This window comes from Antennarius striatus, chromosome 14 (assembly GCF_040054535.1).
Source record: "Antennarius striatus isolate MH-2024 chromosome 14, ASM4005453v1, whole genome shotgun sequence".
Lineage (NCBI taxonomy): Eukaryota > Metazoa > Chordata > Actinopteri > Lophiiformes > Antennariidae > Antennarius > Antennarius striatus.
Window position 1 is genome coordinate 15463362 of NC_090789.1, and position 18960 is coordinate 15482321.

Consider the following 18960-nt stretch of genomic DNA (forward strand, 5'->3'; position numbering starts at 1 on the left):
TGAAACAACCATGCAGACATGAACAGTTGGGCTGCTTTGAGGGGGATATGTAATGTCTTATCATTCTGAAACAGTTCAGTCTTGCATAACTTTTTTAACATGTTTATTATTCAAACATATCAAAAGCATTTAATCTTTAACATTAATCTGTAATTGATCTCTCTTGAATCACATCAACAGCCCAAACTTTGAATGATAGGAAAGCCCCAAAGACATTAAGGGCATTTTTGTCATGCTTTTGCTGATGAACACGCTCCAGGCCTATTCAGAGGAGAATATGTTACATATTTAGGATACAGAGTCCAGGAGGTTGGGGCAGAGGAAGCCCAGACAGAGATCACAGCTTCATCCAGACAGAAGGCGCTGCTCTGACCGTGGGCAGGGCCTCTGATGGAGACTTGCTTCATGAACTGTTTGTCTGTTGTCTGTGCTTTATATACTGTACATTATGAGCAGCTGGAGTCAAGTCAGCAAGCACAAAGGCAAGGTCAATATTGTGAAGTGATCTGCTGGGTAAAAAGGCTTGGCCTTGTTCCAGTCATTGTTGAACGGTGCTTTTTTTTTTTTAAGCAGGCATGCCATCCCCTTGACTGCACTCACTCTCAGCTTTTGAGTATTTCCTGTGAAGAAGTCAATAGGACAATGGCAGTGACTGGCTCGCGGTCAGCATGAAGGGACAGGTCAGAGAAGTCGAGGCTCTTTGCTGCAAGAGTGAACATTTCTGATATGCAAAGAATCACAGCAAACAATGTGGCTTCCAGAAAACCAAGGCTGGAGGCTGTGATCAAATGCAAAGGCTTTCCACTTATGTCGGTGTGCTGAAAACACAATGACACAATAACACATGTAACCCTGAGCTGCTCAGTGTGGTAAATTAAACCTCCAGTACCCGTGGAGATTTGTTAACAGATGTTTCTAGAACTAACCGATTAATATTTCAGGATAGGCATTATCAAGAAAAGTAGAACATTTTATTTTGAAAATACAAATAAAACAGCAAAAATCTGATTAAGAACCATTAACCATTCAGTTGAAGGTGTCCCTGAGGTTGGATCGAACAATAGTCAGCAATGTTAAAAAATGAAATGAAAAAACATGCTTCACTAAAGTTCTTCACTAATTTCTTGGTTCTGAAGACATGACGGTTGCTGCCCTTAATGCAGGTAGAGCAGTTATCTAATCCAGGAGCATAACTTCTTTTACTTTTCTGTGGTCTGTTAAATGGTCTGGGAAGTGTACTGGAAAGCTTCAGGAGGCTCATTGTAGTTTAGAATCTAATAGAGGAGGCACGTTTCCCAAAAGGATGGCTAAGCCAAGCCTAAGCAACAGCACTACAAAATAAATTAAAAAAAAAAAAGATGGTTACAAAAACTAAGAAATTTGTTCCTGGGAAAATAAAGTTCAAGAGTAATGCAGAGGTACAGGATTTAAGGTCAATAACAGACGAGCATTGTCTTTACTCCTCTGTAATGCATTATTCACCATTTACCAAACAAATAAAGTCACATTGTCTGGCCTTTAACACTGCCTGGCCTCAAAAGAGCCATGGACCTCTTATCAGCCATTCTCTCTCATTGGATGTAAAACCAGCGTCCACATATCTGCTGATGACTGGAAACCAGTAGTACAGTAGCAGGATCTGTTCTCCCCCACTAAAGAATGAAATAATAACAAGGTGATAGCAACTTAAGGCCTTTGTCCTTTTAAAACCGCAAGGATGCTGATAAAATTCCATCACAATTACTCATCAGCACTCCTATTAGAAGTGTAAAATAAATTACATTCTAGCTAGACAGCTAGCTTGGGTTGGGATATGTTATTTATAAAAAACCTTGAAAAATAGCCAGAGGTCAAATCCTTTCAAACCAGGGAGGCATATCACTCAGCTGGAATGGCGATGAAATGTCAAATCAGATACGGGAATTGTGCCTGAGATTGAATTGTGTCCTGCTTAGTCACGGCATCTTTGGAACAATTCAAATGTTTGAGGAGGTCCTGCCCCTGTCATTAAGTTGAGACACCATTTACTGAAAGTTTTTTTTGGGTATCTTAAATAAAACAGATGCCTTCCTCCTGACTGAGCTAGACAAAATAAGATTCAGCTTCTCTAAAAATGGTTGATGGATCAGGATGCTGCATTCCTGGACCAGATATTCCTTCACTAGTCTAACCCCACCGCAGGTTCAATTCATTTTGTTCAAGCAATTTTTTGGGTTTTTTTGCTATAACAAAGATTAATTATTATTATTGTTGAATGAAGTATTTTCTTTTATAAATTAAAGCAGTAGTAGAGAGTTAAAGGTAAATAATCATGTACCTTGCTGGGAAGACAAATGATACCCACGAAGCCCTTGAGCAGCTTATAAAGTCACCATGACAGTTTTTCTCATTACACTGCAGATTTTTCATCCTTGTAAGAGCTAATTTGCAGAAGCACCATCCAAAAGATATCTGAGAGGATTCCTCTGTTCACTCCTTCACCTTGAAGGACCTGAGAGATGAGGGAGGTAAGCGGACAAAACCTGAAAGGAGAAAATAGGCAGCCAGCGACTGGGGGGGTACGGTGATGATAGATGACAAGTAAACACAATAGGGAAGAGGAAGAAGAGGGAGGAAGGTCCTTTAATCTTCTCACCAGGTATCCTGATGCAGAAGTTGGACAACAGCTACTGCTGCTGCTTCTGCAGGGCTGTAAATCTGTGAAGGCCGTAAAGAAAGGAAACAGCACTCCTGGGAGTTTATACTGCAAAAGGTTGTTTATTTCAACTGACTGCTGGGTATATACAGGAGCACAATTTGTACATAAATAGGCAATAGTTATAAATATCAGGCGTTTGGCTGGTACAAAATTAAAAAATAACATATGATACATAATCTACAAGTGCCACTTTGGTTTATGTACAACATTGTCTCTTGTTGGATTGTCCATGTAGTCTAGTCACACCTTATCTGAGCCGCACTGCACATGAAACTGGAGTGAGTCCACGGTATGTGTCGGGTGGGGGGTATGTGGAATTTGGGCGACAGCAGACCGCGGGGGCAGCTTTAGTTAGAAGCCTATGAAAGAGACAGGATTATCGAGCCGGACATCTTGCTGCAGTGCAATTGCATTTCTAAACTCTAGGGAGGGCTTATTAGTCGTCGGCTGATTCCTTAGATATCACACTACACAGTGGTCACATGACCATTAGAGAAGCCGGAGCATAAGAAACAATATTCAAAAGATCATTGCACTGGGTGTTAAAATCAAAATGCTGTCCAGTGGTTGCTTTGTTCACATCAGCTGTTGGTTATACTGGTACACTATGGCTATATACAGCTCAGGATGAGCATTAAGTGTACTGATCTGACAACTTCAGTCCTGTCTTCCAGTGCTTACAGTTTCTGAGCAGCAAAGTCTTTTCTAATATCTTAAATAAAAAAGTTTCCAACACATGGTATAAGACAGGGGTGTCAAACTCATTCTCACAGAGGGCCACATCAGCATAACGGCTGTCCTCAAAGAGCCAGATTTAACTTATAAATGTAACTGAATGTAACTCAATGTACTCCAAGTCACAAACATTACAGTTACACAGAAAAAATATATTTATATTTATTTTTAGACACTCTTACATTTTATCCAAAGTTCATTCATTTTCATGTACCACCGCTGTGTCCGCCGTAGCGGGTCACGGGGAGCTGGAGCCTATCCCAGCTGGCATAGGGCATGAGGCGGGGGACACTCCGGACACGACACCAGTGCACCGCGGAGCCACATACAAAGACATACAACCATGCACACACACACTCACTCCTACAGGCAATTTGGGAGTGGCCAATCAACCTGAAGCGCATGCTTTTGGAGGTGGGAGGAAACCGGAGAACCCGGAGAGAACCTACGTTTATCCAAAGTTGTTTATATCAATTCAATTTCTTGAAGACGTTTCGCCTCTCATCCAGGAGGCTTCCTCATTTCTGGTGGTGGCTGATCTTGTACCAGTTTATTAATACTGTAGGGTGTGGCTGGGTGATGTCTCATGTTAATGACCTTGATTACTAGACAAAGGCTTGGTGAAACTCCCATTTCAACCACCCCCCTTTGACATTCCCTGGCACCCCCATCAACCATTATTGAGGAGCCAGACAGGTTTCAATTATGGTCACTGGGATATGAATAGCACTGACCACACTCCACAGGGTTAATAAGCTGGGACAAGACCAGCCACCACAAGAACTGAAGAACCTTCTTGGATGAGATGCGAAATGTCTTCAAGAAACTTTCTTAAAGTCTGGTGGATTGATTTAAACAGCTTTGGATAACCATGACCTGGATAACTGAAAAACTACACAGGCATCTGTCATTTTATGCTCTCGCCACACAAAATGATGTGGAGGGCAACATTTGGCCCGCGGGCCTGGAGTTTTATACATGTGGTGTAAGACATCACTCAGAACTGCTCATCTGAACTCAGTGCTACCAGTGGTTAGGTCCTCTGCCTTCCTGAAGTTCAGAATAAGAGCAAAACCCCATGAGGATGAATGAACATCCCATGTATACTAATCACATGCACACAGATCGACACTGAATACAGCAACAGCACTCCTATAAACCACACACACGAACATGCAGAGACTGCCCCCACCGACAGCTTCACAGAAATATAACGCTGTGACAGCAGGGGAGTCATCAGCGGCAGCTCATGTTTGGTCCCTGAAATTGAGCTACAACATTCGAACAGGTTTTAGGGACAATGTGCAGAATGGATTAATGGGAGGATTCAGGCGACGTCCCTCTAAATTTACACTTTCATTTGGGGGAAATTAGGGTAGAAAATACCTTTTGTCATTTCTCTGTATCAAAAACTCTTGCTTGTTCATCAGTCTAAACTCCTCAATCATCTTCCAGGCATTCAATATCCTGCTGCCACTTCAGATAGGTGCGATACCGCCCCCTTGTGCACTGAGCTGGTACTGAAGGTGAGTCGAGTCAATTACAGTGGTACCTCTACTTACGAAATTAATTGGTTCCGGAAGAAATTACATAAGTAGAAAATTAAGTAAGTAGAGAAGCGTTTTCCATGCAAATGCCCTACTCCATTCCAAGCCCCGAAAAATTCCAACATAAATGTTTCATAAAGCATAAAAATGCATCAAAACATGTAACAAATAAGTTACAATTAGTTGATTACACAATAAATGAGAGTTGTGCATAATTTAAAAAACAAAGAATAGAGTAAAAAATAAATGATGGTCATTTACCTTTTGACTGCTGTCCTCATTGTTTTTTGCCCTCTTTGGTTCATGCGCTCTTGCCTCACAATGCTGAACAACAGAGTGAAATCCAGTCCTCTTTTTGAACTTCTCCAACCAACCACGCAATGCCTTAAACTTCCTTTTTTTTTTAATAACGTGGCAATTGCATATTCTTTGGCGAGATCAACCAAACGCATCCCTTTCTCATGCTTTTCCATTATCTCTTGCTTTGTTTGTATGGACAAAAAAACTATTTTCTTCGTCTTTTCTTTTCCTCTTTTATCCGTCACTTTCTTGGGGTCCATAGCGAATACGTACTCAAAAAGATATTATATTTGCGCAAAACTATCAGACTACCTCACAGGTAGTGTGCCGAATGCGGATGGCACTGCATAACCACCAGTCCATTTCCACACAGAGGTGGAGTGGCATCCCTCTTAGCCAATGGGATGCCAGGAAGATGCGTAAATAGGTAATAACCAATGGCAGAGCAGCTATGAGAATGTTGCGTTCAGGAACCTGTGAGAGATTTGAGTATCAGCCGATAAAGTACTGTGTTTTTACATTACGTAAGTAGAAATTTTTTTTCGTAAGTTGAGGCAATATTTTCCTGCTGAGAAATTTCGTAAGTACAAAGTTTCGTAAGCAGAGACATTCGTAAGTAGAGGTATCACTGTATATAACTCCTATTAATACATGGCATTTACTTTTAGAGCTACACAACCACACAGCACACACACTTAACGACACAAACTATTATTTTGTCAAACTCTTTTTCAGTTGTGGTTGTATTAAGTCGCACCACACCTCTGATACCAGAACCAATGTGCGAATGTGTCTAAAACGGACTACAACTAATGTGAGACTATGATATCAGTTCAATGAGACAAACAGTGTAAATAAAGCTAGAATGAGAAACACTTTGGTTTTAAAACTCCTCTCGTCCCAAGTTCAGGTACAAGACATCTGTTTGATTGAGGGAGAACTGATGGGCGACGTAATTACTATTAATTAAAAATAAATTCAGCGTTTGTTTCCAGTCTTTCACATCGTCAGTGGCTCCTTCGAATTGGTGCATCAACACCATAATTCAGTTTCAGTACATACAGTAGCTTCAAGCTCATTTCCACATAGATGACCCTTTACAGTTTGCTTCAACCTGATATTCAGTCTGTCATCGGTGATATCTGCGTAAAATTAGTGACTACTAGTCACACCGGAGTAATTTCATAGGATGAGCTAAAACAAGGCAGATTAATTTCAGTGCAATATGCAATGTTAAACTTAAGGAACACGGGTTAATAAAAATGAACAAACAAGAGAGTGAGCCATAAATAAATGGCTGTTGCAGCAGCGACGTCTCCTTGGAGGAATGGCTTTCCGTGGGACTTCATGGTATCACGGTGCAGACAGTGTTAGCAATGCTGCCGTAAGGAAGGGCTGGGGAACGCTGGAATTCAATATTAATACGATCTGCTCCAAGACTCAACGACATAGATGTACTGAAAATTTCCAAGTTGACATTTGTTACCATTCAGTCTTTCTGGAAACCTGAATAATTGAACTCAACTCTGATCATATGCTAAGCTAAGCTAAATCAAACGGAACCATCCTGCCCTTCTGAAGACTTGGTCTTGACAGAAGTAACAAAGACGTCAACTCTCTTGTCTGTGCAGTAAATACAAAGCCAAAAGACAGTTAGCCTAGCTTGGCACAACGACTGGTAATAGGAGATAGCTTGTCTTTGAATAAAATCTGAGTCATTTCATATTCTACCTGTTTAAATGATTCCAGTTTTATGCTAAGTTAAGCTAACTTTTCCTGGGTATAGCTACATATTTCCTGGACAGACATAGGAAGAGGTGGGATCTTCTCATCTCCTTGGAATTAAAGACAACTCTTCCCAAATCCACATTCCTTTAACTGCAATCAGTTTCAGTGGTCACTCACTGATTCAATAATTTATCTATACGAACCCAATGAAGCAATGATGCTGGTTTTCTTCTTCACTCCTACTGAATTTCACACCTCTTAGGTAATGAGCAACTCCAAAGTGCTAAATTAAAAGCTGCACCTAGCTCATTTGTGGGTTGGCGCAGCTTTTAAGCCTTCTACGAAAAGGAATGATCATAAAAGTCTGTACTTGAACATCATATGGACCGTTTAACACTGAAGAAAAAGGTGTTTTTATGACCTAAAACTCCACTCCTTGCTAAACTTTTGTTCTCACATAGATCACCAAATGGGATCATCATTACAGCTGATTACTCAGCGGTTTATAAAAAAAATTCTTTCTTCCCAACAAGTGCAACAGAAAGCCTTCAAGAGTCAGTGGCCACAAAGGCATATGGATGTCCCAGAGAAGGCTGTTGGCACAAAGAGGAGATGCAACTCTGTAAACACCCGAAACGTGGCTTTCAGGTCCAGTAGTTGAGGATGACTCCACATGGTGCTGCTCTCCAGAACGAAAACACCCCGCCTGAATTGACTTCAATCTGAATTGCAGTGTAATTATGGCAGTAACAGGGCAGGGACACTGAAGGACACACTCTCTTGCATTTAGTCTCAAAGGTCCAGGGCATTTCTGCTTCTTCGTCCGTGACGATCGCCCAAAAGTCTCAGCTGGACTGATCTGGTCCGAGTGTCTGCCCGTCAACACGTCGGGGGCTTGACGTCACAGAGTGGCCAGGATGCGTGAGAAGGAGATGATGACGGAGAGGGTGGTCTGACCCACGCCAAACACCAGAGCCTCCAGTGGTGCCATGTCCTTCCCGGCCACGCGGTAAACCCCTGCCACTGCAGCGCCTAAAGGACACGCAAACACACACAACCGGAATTAATTTACACAACAGGAAGAAAACCCACAAACACAGCTCTGTTTGGAAAGATCACGGTTCAGCAGAGAGGGTGCTACAGATTTTCGAAGATTGTTATATTACAAGCAAAGTGATAAAATGCGTCATAGGCCTATGTGTTTTTGTGTTTGCATAAGTAATAAATTCTTACTTATGATCTTTATCAACGTGACTTTGGAGTGAAACAGTCAAATGGCCGAACACCGCCATCTAGAGGTCAGAGTCGAGCTGGTGGTATGCATAATTCTCCTTTCTTCAGCTGCATAAATTGCCTTGTGGGTCACGGTTCTGCCAGGGCTCATTCAAGCTGGCTAAGGGCAAGGGGCGGGGTACACCCCGGATGAGATGCCAGCTCACCATGAGGTCACACAAAAGACAAACACTTCTCATCTGTTTTTGCAAAGTCATCAGCCTCCATCACCACCTTGTCTGGAATCGACGGGGGAGTTTTTCTTGCTGATCGAACAAGAGCTACCATAGATCTCTAAAAATGTTAATGAATGCATTCAAAATCAAAATTATACATTAATTATGAGTTTCTTTAGTAAGGAACACCTGATCAAAATTAAGATCATGATTCAATAGATCAGCTGCAATTTTACCTGTTCAAATTTTACAATGTGTTTTAGCTCTTGTTTGTTCCGTGACATTTATGATTTAAAGAATTCAGGGACTTAAAGTGTGATATTTTTTTCTTTTTAACACCACATGCCATTCTGGATACTTCTGCTTAGCTGAGATTCTGTCCTGAGCTGAAGCTAGGCTGCTGTTTACATGGAGGGTGAGACAACGGAGAACACGCTCTCAGTCAATAGTCTGCTCTCACTGATTGCTTCACATTAATAATGAACTTTCTTTCTATTTTGGGGATCAGCTTGCATCCGTGATGGACAGTGACTCACTTAGTCAGCCCTGAAAGCCTTCTGCCCCACGCTCAGACAGAGAGAGATCAAGAAGGCAATGAAAGGAAAAGCAAGACTTAAAAGGCTGCGAAATGCATTCAGATACACAAATAAACACAACAACCTAACCAAAGACAAAGAAACAGACAGCAGTAACGACAGATGTTCACAGCAAATGAAGGAAAAGATAAACTAAGTTCTTGCACACACCTAAACCTGCTAATGCTTCTTTGAGGCATCTTTATATAGAATTGGATTACCGCTATGTTTTAAACACTGTGTGTATTATTTGCTGTTTCATAAACATCAACGGTCATCCTAAAAAACCGTCATATCTTACAAAATTGAGTGGAAATCAGTAAAAACATGACTGACTTACACCCCATCACCTTTCTTTTTCCTCTCAACAACGAACAACAAAAGGAACTGGACTTACTGGTGATGACGCTCCCGGAGAGGGAGGCCAGGAAGCCGACGCTGACCAGCACCAAGGTGATGAGGCGGCCCCTCTTGTGGCGCTGCAGCATCACCAACATGAGTAGCCCCACCGCCCCGTGGACAAAGAGTGAGGAGAAAAGACACCACAGGAACACCCAGTACCACATCTCTGCCATTGGTGACAAAACACAGGATTGATCAGATTCAACCTGAAACCATGCAAAAAATGACTCAAAAATGTAACAGGCCGAACCAATGGAAGCTGAGATTAAAACACGGTCCTGATTCAGGGACACAAATGACTGAGTCTGATACCTTTCTTGCCCTTTAAGTCTAACAAAATCAAGAAATTTGCTTTTAAGACTATTGTTCAAATAAATCAATACATTTCACCACATTATCTTTTACACTCAGATAATGAGATCTTTCACTTTCATGGATGACTAATCGATAAAGAAAAGGTTTATTTTGCGGAATTATCTGATGTGCATTGTTGGAGAAATCTACATCTAGTTAAATTATGGGAAAAGGAGGAAATAGTTTGAACTCTAAAAAAGACAGAATCAGAATATCTGCTGCTTTTGTGCAGCTGGGTCATCCTTTAAAGATACAGAGTCAGAAAGTGTCTAACGGAACTCTGTAACTGTGACTACACATAATGTCCATAAACTTTTCATCAACAGTCACTGGTAATAGTCATAATTTAACAATGGAACACCGGTACAGATTTGGATGAAGGGTTATTATGGGAGTGTTAGGGTTTTAGAACTTCTATAAACACTGCAAAATCTGACATTTTACAACATTGCACCCGTTTCTGTGAAACAATACTAGAAATTGGTTGCCCAGGCAAACTAGACATCTAGATTTTTCATCACATTAAAACAAAAAACCGTGTTCCCAGAGTTCATTTTAATCTTCAGAAAGTAGTGCATGCCTGGGATGTGTTCAAGAAAAATTTGTGCATCCAACATGACGTTTATGCATCCCAAAAGTAATAACAGAAGATACGGTATAAGCGTACGCAAGGATTGAGTGCTAATAGTACAATATAAAAACTAAACAAACTGTTATTTTTAATGATTTTATTAATATCATAACTGTTTAAGTGAAAAGAAAAAAAACAGTAAAATTATATATTAGTTTTATCAAAATGTTAAAGCCTTGAAGTCATTTAAAAAAAACAGTTTTATAAAGATGTAATACAGTTTTTTTTCCACTTTTGCATTTCACTAACATAGTTTTCTTTGCATTTAATTCATATATTCTCCTGTAGACTCTGCACTAAGCTGACAGCCTTCTCCACACACATTTCAGTAATAAGTCGGCCAATTAACAATGAACCGTATGTTTTTCGAGGTGGGAGAAAGGCGGAGAACCCGGATAGAACCCATGCAGACACAGGGAGAACATACAAACGCCATACAGTGCGGGACTCGAACCTGGAACCGCCTTGTGGTGTGGCGACAGCGCTACTGTTTTAATAAGGCAAAATCCCAGAGGTGACACTCGTAACTCAAAACTCAAAACTATCTTGCCCCTTTACTCTGGAACGATCTCCTAATCTCGGTCCGGGGGGCAGACACCCTTGGCTTATTTAAGAGTAGACTAAAAACCCTCGTCTTTGATAGAGCCCCCAATTAGAAATAACACACACCCCACTAGATATGCTGGTATAGGCCTAGGCTGCTGAGGGTATATTTCTCCGTCTCTTCCGTTAAAGGGAGATACTCTGGAGCTTCTCTTCTCTTTATCTTTCTATGCTTCTAGAATTTATTACTACTGTTAAATCACACTCTTTGACTGCACGATACTGCCGCTGTCTTTGTGCTTCTGTTCAACAGGTGGGGAACACGCATGGAAGACAAGAAATCCAAAGGCCTGGAAATCCTGCCCCCAATTCAGAAACAGCTCACTATGGACTTTAACTCAATCTGGCCTATCTTCCACTCTCTCTCTCTCTCTGTCTCCTTTACTTGACCTATCTCTGTCTCCAGTGTATTTCTTTTTCCCAACAAACAGGTCAAGGTGGATGACTGCCCTCCAGAGCCTGGGTCCTGCCCGGAGTTTCTTCCCCGATGAGGGAGTTTTTCCCCTCCACCGTCACTTAGCTTGCTTTGGAGGGCACTTGGCTTTCTATCTGTTAAGCGCTTTGAAATATCTTCAGATATGATTAAGAGCTATATAAATATAAGTTGATTGATTGATTGATTGAAAACATAATAGCGATTTCCAGGTTTGAATTTAAGTGGAAAAGTTGTGAATATTTTTGTTGAATGGAAGTGCATTTAAAATGTGTGTAAAGACTCAAGGACGCACGCAAACAAGAAAACTGTGTCTCATTTGTCTCTAACAAGTCCTACAACTCTTCGTCATGTGCGATACTAAAACACTGTAGTGGCCTTTCAAACAAAGACAAAGTGATGGTTTTCATCACTGCAAAGGATAAGATTCATAATCCTTTCGGAATCAGTAGACCCAGCGTCCTTGTCAATCACATTAGGGGACTCAGACATCCTCTGTTGGCTACTTTGATTTCCAGATGCCTCTTAAAGATGCATAGAGATGGTGTTTTGTATGCGTAGCTACAGAATGGAACGAGCTGTGAGGGAGGATTCGATTTACATGAGGGCTCATTGAGGAGGCAGCCGACCATGATAACGGGCCTGGAGTGAGACGCCTCACAAATCTCTAAGCGAGAGTTGAAAAGAGGTGGACGTGAAGCAGTAAACGGGACTCAGCGTCTGAAGTGATAGCTCACAGGTGCTCCAGAGAAATGATTCTAACAAACTGTAATACCTTAAATGATTGATTTCACAAGAAGAAATAGGAGGAAAGATTACAGAGCAGACCAGATAAAACTATCCAACCCTCATCCTTCTCTTTATTTCTGGTTCACATACCGAGCTCCGGCTTCACCGGCAAGTGGCCCTGGCTTTGAACCGTTGGCACAGTGGGACCAAAGAGGAGCTGGCCGGTCAGATTACGTAAAAAGAAAACAGATCGACTGAATTGCAAGGCGTCCGGCAAAAATAAGAAGGACAAATCCAAAGGAATGTTTCATGTTTGGATAACAAGATAGAAACAGGAAGTGTGACATTGTTGTGTGTTGTAAACATCTGAACAGACAATTCTATTACAGAGTATTTCTCAAGCCCAGAAGAAGCACTTAAGAATATCCATCCCACATAATGGTCCCACTGACGAATGAAAGCCTGGATTGACTTATTGATTGCTCCACCGTCTTCTGTTGAGATGGGCGGAGAGAGATGTGATGAGGTGGTCACACAATGGCTCTTTGTCCCGCATGACTGGACATGTCCACTTTGTTGGTTTGGTCAATTGAATCACCGCTGTCGCCCACAACCATTAGTGACACCAGGAGGCATTGAGGCACCACGGAGGCAGGACAAGACAGAGGGTCCTTTCCATTCAGCTAATTAACATTGTACCCCCATCCTCACTGTGTGATCCAGAAGTCATTTGAGTGTGTGGGGATGGGTTCTCCATCACCAAAGATGTCCACACTCCTGGAAGGCAGAGTACAACAATCACAAGATATGAAGGATCAGGAATCTTTGATGGCAGACATATCTCTTAGAGCAGATAAACAAAATCCCATACAATTCATTCATTCATCTTCAATGTCTGCTTCTTCCACTGTTGCTCCTTTGCTGGAGCCTTTTCCAGTGGACTTGAGGCATAAGGTAGGGTACACTCTGGGTACGACTCCAATGCACCGCAGACCCACATCAAAGACACATAAAATATGCACGTTTTTAATGTCAGAAGCGTAAAAGTAGCCGCTGTGTGTCACTGCAGTTTGTTGTTCACCATTGCTATGGAGACAGAGTCCACAGACCATCAAGTGCTACCGTCACATGCTTGTAATGGACTCGGAGATACTCTGAAATACTGAACTCAACTGAAGAAGAAATATAAATATGACAATCCTCACTGTTTGGATATGTTGACTGCTCTTGGATGACTGGAAAAGACTTCCTGTCACAGCTGGTTGGTCTTTGGAACGGCTTATGCCATGTCAGTAAGGTTTGCATGAACAACAGGAAAGAAGATATTACTTTGATCTGTGGGTTTGAAAATCATTTGAAGATCAAATGTCATTAAAACATCAAAGTTATGTCTATGTCAACAGTTGGACATCAGCCATATCAAACCGGCTCAATAGTGGTGATGCCCCATTGTTACGTAACACAGGAATTGACTCCCAGTAAAATCATTGATTTATTCATTCATGTTCAATACCCTCTTCTTCCGTGGGTTGCTGGAGCCTTTCCCATCGGACAAGTCCGCTACCCACTGTGCCACTGTGCCGCCCATGTGAGGCAAAGTTCACCCACAATTAAGAAACTCCAGTCATTAGTTTTTGATATCAGAAACGTAAAAATAGTCGCTCTGTGTAGCCGCAATTTGTTGTTCATCGTTGCTATTGAGACAGAGTCCTCTAATATTATTGATGTCAAGCGGTGAATCACTTCAAATACAATTTTAAAAAGGTGATTTATGCTACTTGTTGATGTCAAGAAGACTGACATTCCGATAAATCGTCTGGAACAATGAGTTTGTCCTGAAGTTTCTCTTCTGCAGATGTAAATGACACAACAGTGAGAGGAAACAGGCACCATGCACACATTTTTTCAACAGCTGCATATCCTCAGCATGAAACTCCTTATTGATCCAACTTATGTAACTGTGTTTTATAAGGAATAACCAGCATCCCTGTAAGTCACGTTACATGCATATTTACAGTATGAATCCTTCAGTCTTTGCAGACCAGAGGCTTTGCTTTCCTTTTTTCTGAGGTTTTCTGAACGATAATAAAAGCAGGTCCAGACTGACTCTTCATTCTCCAAGGACACAACAATCCACCATGAACCATTTGACAACAGCAGTGAACAAAAGTGGTGATTTAACAGGTAGAAACCTCCAGCAGAACTGGACAGAAAGTGGGCGGTCCTCTACTTCAAGACTGATATCATCAAACTAAAATAACAAAGCACATCATCCGTCCATTAATCTATTTTCTTAAAGACGAGGTGACACGTCTTCAGCCACTTGTGGATCACAGGTGTTGCTGGAGCCTATTCCAGCTAGCTATGGATGAGAGACAGGGTACACCCCAGATGTATTGCCAACTCATTGAGGCACATCACTTATGAAAACCAAAAACACTTCTGTACTTTGATTTAGTTTATAAATAGAGGATTTCATTAAATAGTGTTTACTCAAGTAGAATATTCCCCTCTACCTTCCCTGTGTCGGACAGCAACATCTGCTGGGACTCAAACATCCTTAACATCTGTCATTGGTGAAGGACACACCGGTCACTATGCTGGACACTGACATCTGCATGTAAATGACTGTTAGAGTGATTTCTGTTGCATGTCTGGGTGAATCACAAGCTTGATGTAGTGTGAGCGAGATTTAAATGAAGGACCTGAGGGACTGAACTGGTGGGGTGGGATGTTTTGGTAAAAATTCCTGGCTCATTATTCACTGCCTGATAGAAATGACTTATGGCAAGACTTTTTTTTAACTCCAGCTGAGTCCAGCGTTTCATTTTGAGGAACAGCATAGCAGGTGGTCACAGCAGAGGAACAGCACCTACAGGACAAGGGATGTGGTCGACTGTAGTGCTGCGTCACGCTCAGTGACATGGGCAGGCATACACCGTCACACGGTAATAAATAAACTACAGGCTGAGGTCTTCTTCAGCTTCAGAGCTCGACTGTCAATGCTGAAGCATACAACAGCAGAGTGCAATCATGTGAAAGCAGTAAATGGACTGTACTTATATAACGCTTTTCTAGTCTGATAGATGACATAAAGGCTTTTACATTCATTTTATTGAGTTGAGATAATGGCAGCAGTGAGAATGAACTAAATTTTACAATGTAGGACCCTTAAAACAAAAACAATGACCTAAAAGACACTAAATTAACAAGGGTGAACAACAAGGTGTCATGAACTATATACTGTATGTGCTCACAAATGTCGCATTAATTTACCGAATAATCATGAATGTTACCATCACCAAAACAGCATTTAAACGGTTCAACCAATTACAACAGAGCAGAGTGGGACCAAACTGTGTGATAACAAGCTCTTGACATTATTTTAAAGTTCTAAAACAGATGTTCAAACAAAGGTCTGCATCTCACTGGAAAGACAACCAAACATACTGTAGGATAAAGGGGTGCACATTAGGGCCTTCCTAATGCCCTTGACCCCCTGACAAATCTTAAGTATTTGATTGATCACATTGTAAAAACTGCAGAAACAGCATAGCTCGATAAAATGTCCAATTAATCCCCTTCTGTGGGATTGCAAAGTCTGTTATAATGTCATGACAGTCAATGTTTATCTTATTTTGGGGGGCCGATGGGCCAATGGACTTTTTTTGCAAAACCACAAAAAAGTGTATTTGGCATGATGGACCTTTAAAAGTTAGTCCCACCTTGCATTGACCTGCATTGTGTTAGGGCGCAGCTAAAAATCAGCTGATGTTTTCAAAATTGGGAACATGAAAACAAGTCTATAACCCTGCTGGCATACTGTGCACATATTTTCTTGGAATGTGGGTTAACCAAACCCCATAAAGTCGACCTTATAGATTCTAAGCTTACAAATTAATTAATGATCTCAATGCTGGCCTTCTTGTACCCTCATATCTGCACATCATAAACCAAACCATGCCCTTTCTGTGGCTTGATAATACTGCAGCGGACACAAGAGGAGACCCATTTGTTTAAGCAGCTCCCCGGGGCCTCAGAGGAGGAAAAAATGGGTTGACGTATGTGAAAAAAGTTCTGCTTCTGAAGACTTCCTCTTGGTGTTCAAGGCTCACACACTCTGCCCCTGACCTTATCTGATGCCACAGGAGGTCATTTTTCACCTGGTTGGTGAGGTTGAAAGGGGATCAGGTGGTGGGTCCACGCACCACAACCTATCCGGTAACAGCCGTCCCAACCACCGCTGCAGCTCTTTGCTTCTACAAACTTCTGCGTACGCTACCAATCCCGCTGAGTCAGCATCATTAACTCCCATTCTTATATTCTGGCTTGATATGTTTTGTCGGTAAAGGATGTCAGCCGCATTTCACAAGATAGGACTGTGCCAACTCAGCGACAACTGCGGGGAGGACTTTGAGGGGAGGACTTCAAGAATGTCTGTAATCTGGTGTTAGACAGTTCCTTCTTTTATCATTTGGAAAATGTTCTAAATAGAAGGAGGACAGAATTTTTTCTCTATCATGTTGTCACTGAGGAAGTTCAGCCTGCCCAAACAGGAAATGATAAAATGCCCATGCATCAGTTTTCTTGTTCCTACATTGTCTTTTTTTACTGCAGTCACAGAGGTAATGCTTCCACCATCCTCGTTTCATCATTGGGTTTGAAAAACAAACAAACAAACAAACACTTGAATAATTTCCATGAGTCTTTGCAACTAATCCATGAATTTTGATGAAACTTGGCAAACTGGTTGGATGCGAGGCAAAGAAGCCTCCATTAATTTCTGGAGTGACTCCAGATGAAGGATGTTCCTGAACAACATAAAACAAGAATTTGAAACACATCACACTTAGCATGCTTAGCATGAATTACAGTGAATCTGAAGAGTGCTGCATGTGAATAGAAGAAACGGTGCAAACTAAGATTCTCTTACTTTAGCAGCATCCTAAACCATTTTAACATGGGACATGTTAAAATCATCACATTAGAGTCTAATTTAATTGAAAAGTATTATTGGGCCTTGGCAGAGGTTTGTTTTATAAATGCTCTCCCAGTTACTTCGTATGGACATGACTATTTCAACCCTTCATGGTCAAACCCCTCGCCAACTCAAAAGAGGAAGAGATCATCTTAGATCATCAACTTTACACAACTAAGAACAGCAACTGAGAAATCAATCAATCAAACGAAACAATCACCTTGTAGGCATTTCTACATTTTGGTCTGGAGATGATAGAAGCATCTTTTCAGTCTTTACACTTGAGGGATCTAATCCACCCCAGACACACATCCAGCTCAGATGAGGATGAGGATGCTGCCTCTTTTGCCTCAACATTACTGGGATGTAGAACAAAGGGAGGGGGTGACTCCCCTTCTAACACACAGGACACAGCAGAAACACTGATCATCCAGCTGTCATCATCATCATCATCATCATCATCATCATCATCATCATGTCACCTACTGACCGCGTGGACACGGGTGGGATTTTACTGTCCCTACATTCATGCAGTCACAGAGGGGCCGACGGTTCTGAAGGTTCCAGATGACCCCCCCGCTCTGCCTTTCCTGCTCATGAACAACCAGAGGAGAAATCACATGTAGGGTTATTTAAAATGGAGGCGCTAAATGCCGGCACCTACACGGTCACGGCATTGTGCCGACTCGGGTGTGAAATGAAAACAACGTTCATAACGCATACCTGTGAAGTGCTGCAGCGTCGTGCCTTGGACCCAAAGGCTCAGCACTTGCTGCACGGACAGATTAACAGAATAATCCCTGTTGGTGGTCATGTTTCTGCCGCCCGGGTTTGCACCCCTCTTGATCGAATAGCCGTACTTGGCTCTGGACGAAGGCATGGAGGAGACCGGGGTGGTGCGGGATGAGAGGCGGCTCTCCCCGGCGCGGCTCGCCTCTACCGGTGCCTCTGCTTCGGCTTGACGTCCGTTTCCGCAACGGGAAGGGCAGAGCCGCTGGTTGGTGGGTTCATCTTCGGTGGTGTCGGCGGTGGAAGTGAGGAGGCCATCATGGGATGTCAGCTGGAGCGCAGGCAGGCGGGCAGGCAGGCAGGCAGGCAGGCGGGCGGGTGGGCAGCGGCTCGTCCTACATCGGCTAACGGAGCTACATCAGCCTTAAAGGGCCAGCCGCCCGCTTCGCAGAGGGGCGCGTTACGGTCGACGTCCGCACGTCTCCGGGACGCCGACGTCGCGTTATGAATGGGGAACAACAGACGGGACGGTGGGGTTTGCGTAGAAAATGTGCGTATTCACAAAAAAAAAGTTACGCAGCAACGAAAAAAAAAAGATAATCACATTCCTGCAAATTAGACTGCATAATTAAAATCCGATGGTCTTTTACACACTTTGGGCCTCGTGGTTGCTAAGCGACGGATGAGGGTTGTTCCGTGTGGCTGCTAGCTTTGTTAGCTCAGGTAGCTTTCCCACAGGAAAAGAATGTGGCCCCACCAGGCTCAGCTGTATCCATCTCATAAAAGGCTTTCAGGAGTTAATTTTAAATTTTCTTACGATCGTCTGTTCTTTTTGTTTTACACTGAACAATAAAATGCAGCGTACAACCGTAGCCACGTTATATCGGGGTGTTGCCAACGGTGACGGGCGGATGTAGGAACTCTCCGTGGTGCTGATTGGCTGCTGACACGTCATCCCAAAACGCCTGATGTCATTATAAACAATCTGATTGGACGGACGCGATCGAGGATGAATGTGTTTTAAAATTAAATTTACAAGATACTACAAAAATTAAAATTGCTTAAATAAA

At 42.2% G+C, this 18960-nt stretch overlaps 1 protein-coding gene across 1 annotated transcript; it reads right to left on the reverse strand.

Annotated features, from left to right (window-relative positions):
• Positions 1-2749: 2749 nt before the first annotated feature.
• tmem170b (transmembrane protein 170B) lies at positions 2750-18756 on the reverse strand. The gene is made up of 3 exons (XM_068332928.1): positions 17885-18756; positions 9429-9599; positions 2750-8040 (listed from the first exon to the last, which is right to left on the reverse strand). Exons 1-3 carry the CDS (start codon positions 18039-18041, stop codon positions 7910-7912), a joined length of 459 nt encoding a protein of 152 aa, XP_068189029.1. The 5' UTR covers positions 18042-18756; the 3' UTR covers positions 2750-7909.
• Positions 18757-18960: the final 204 nt, after the last annotated feature.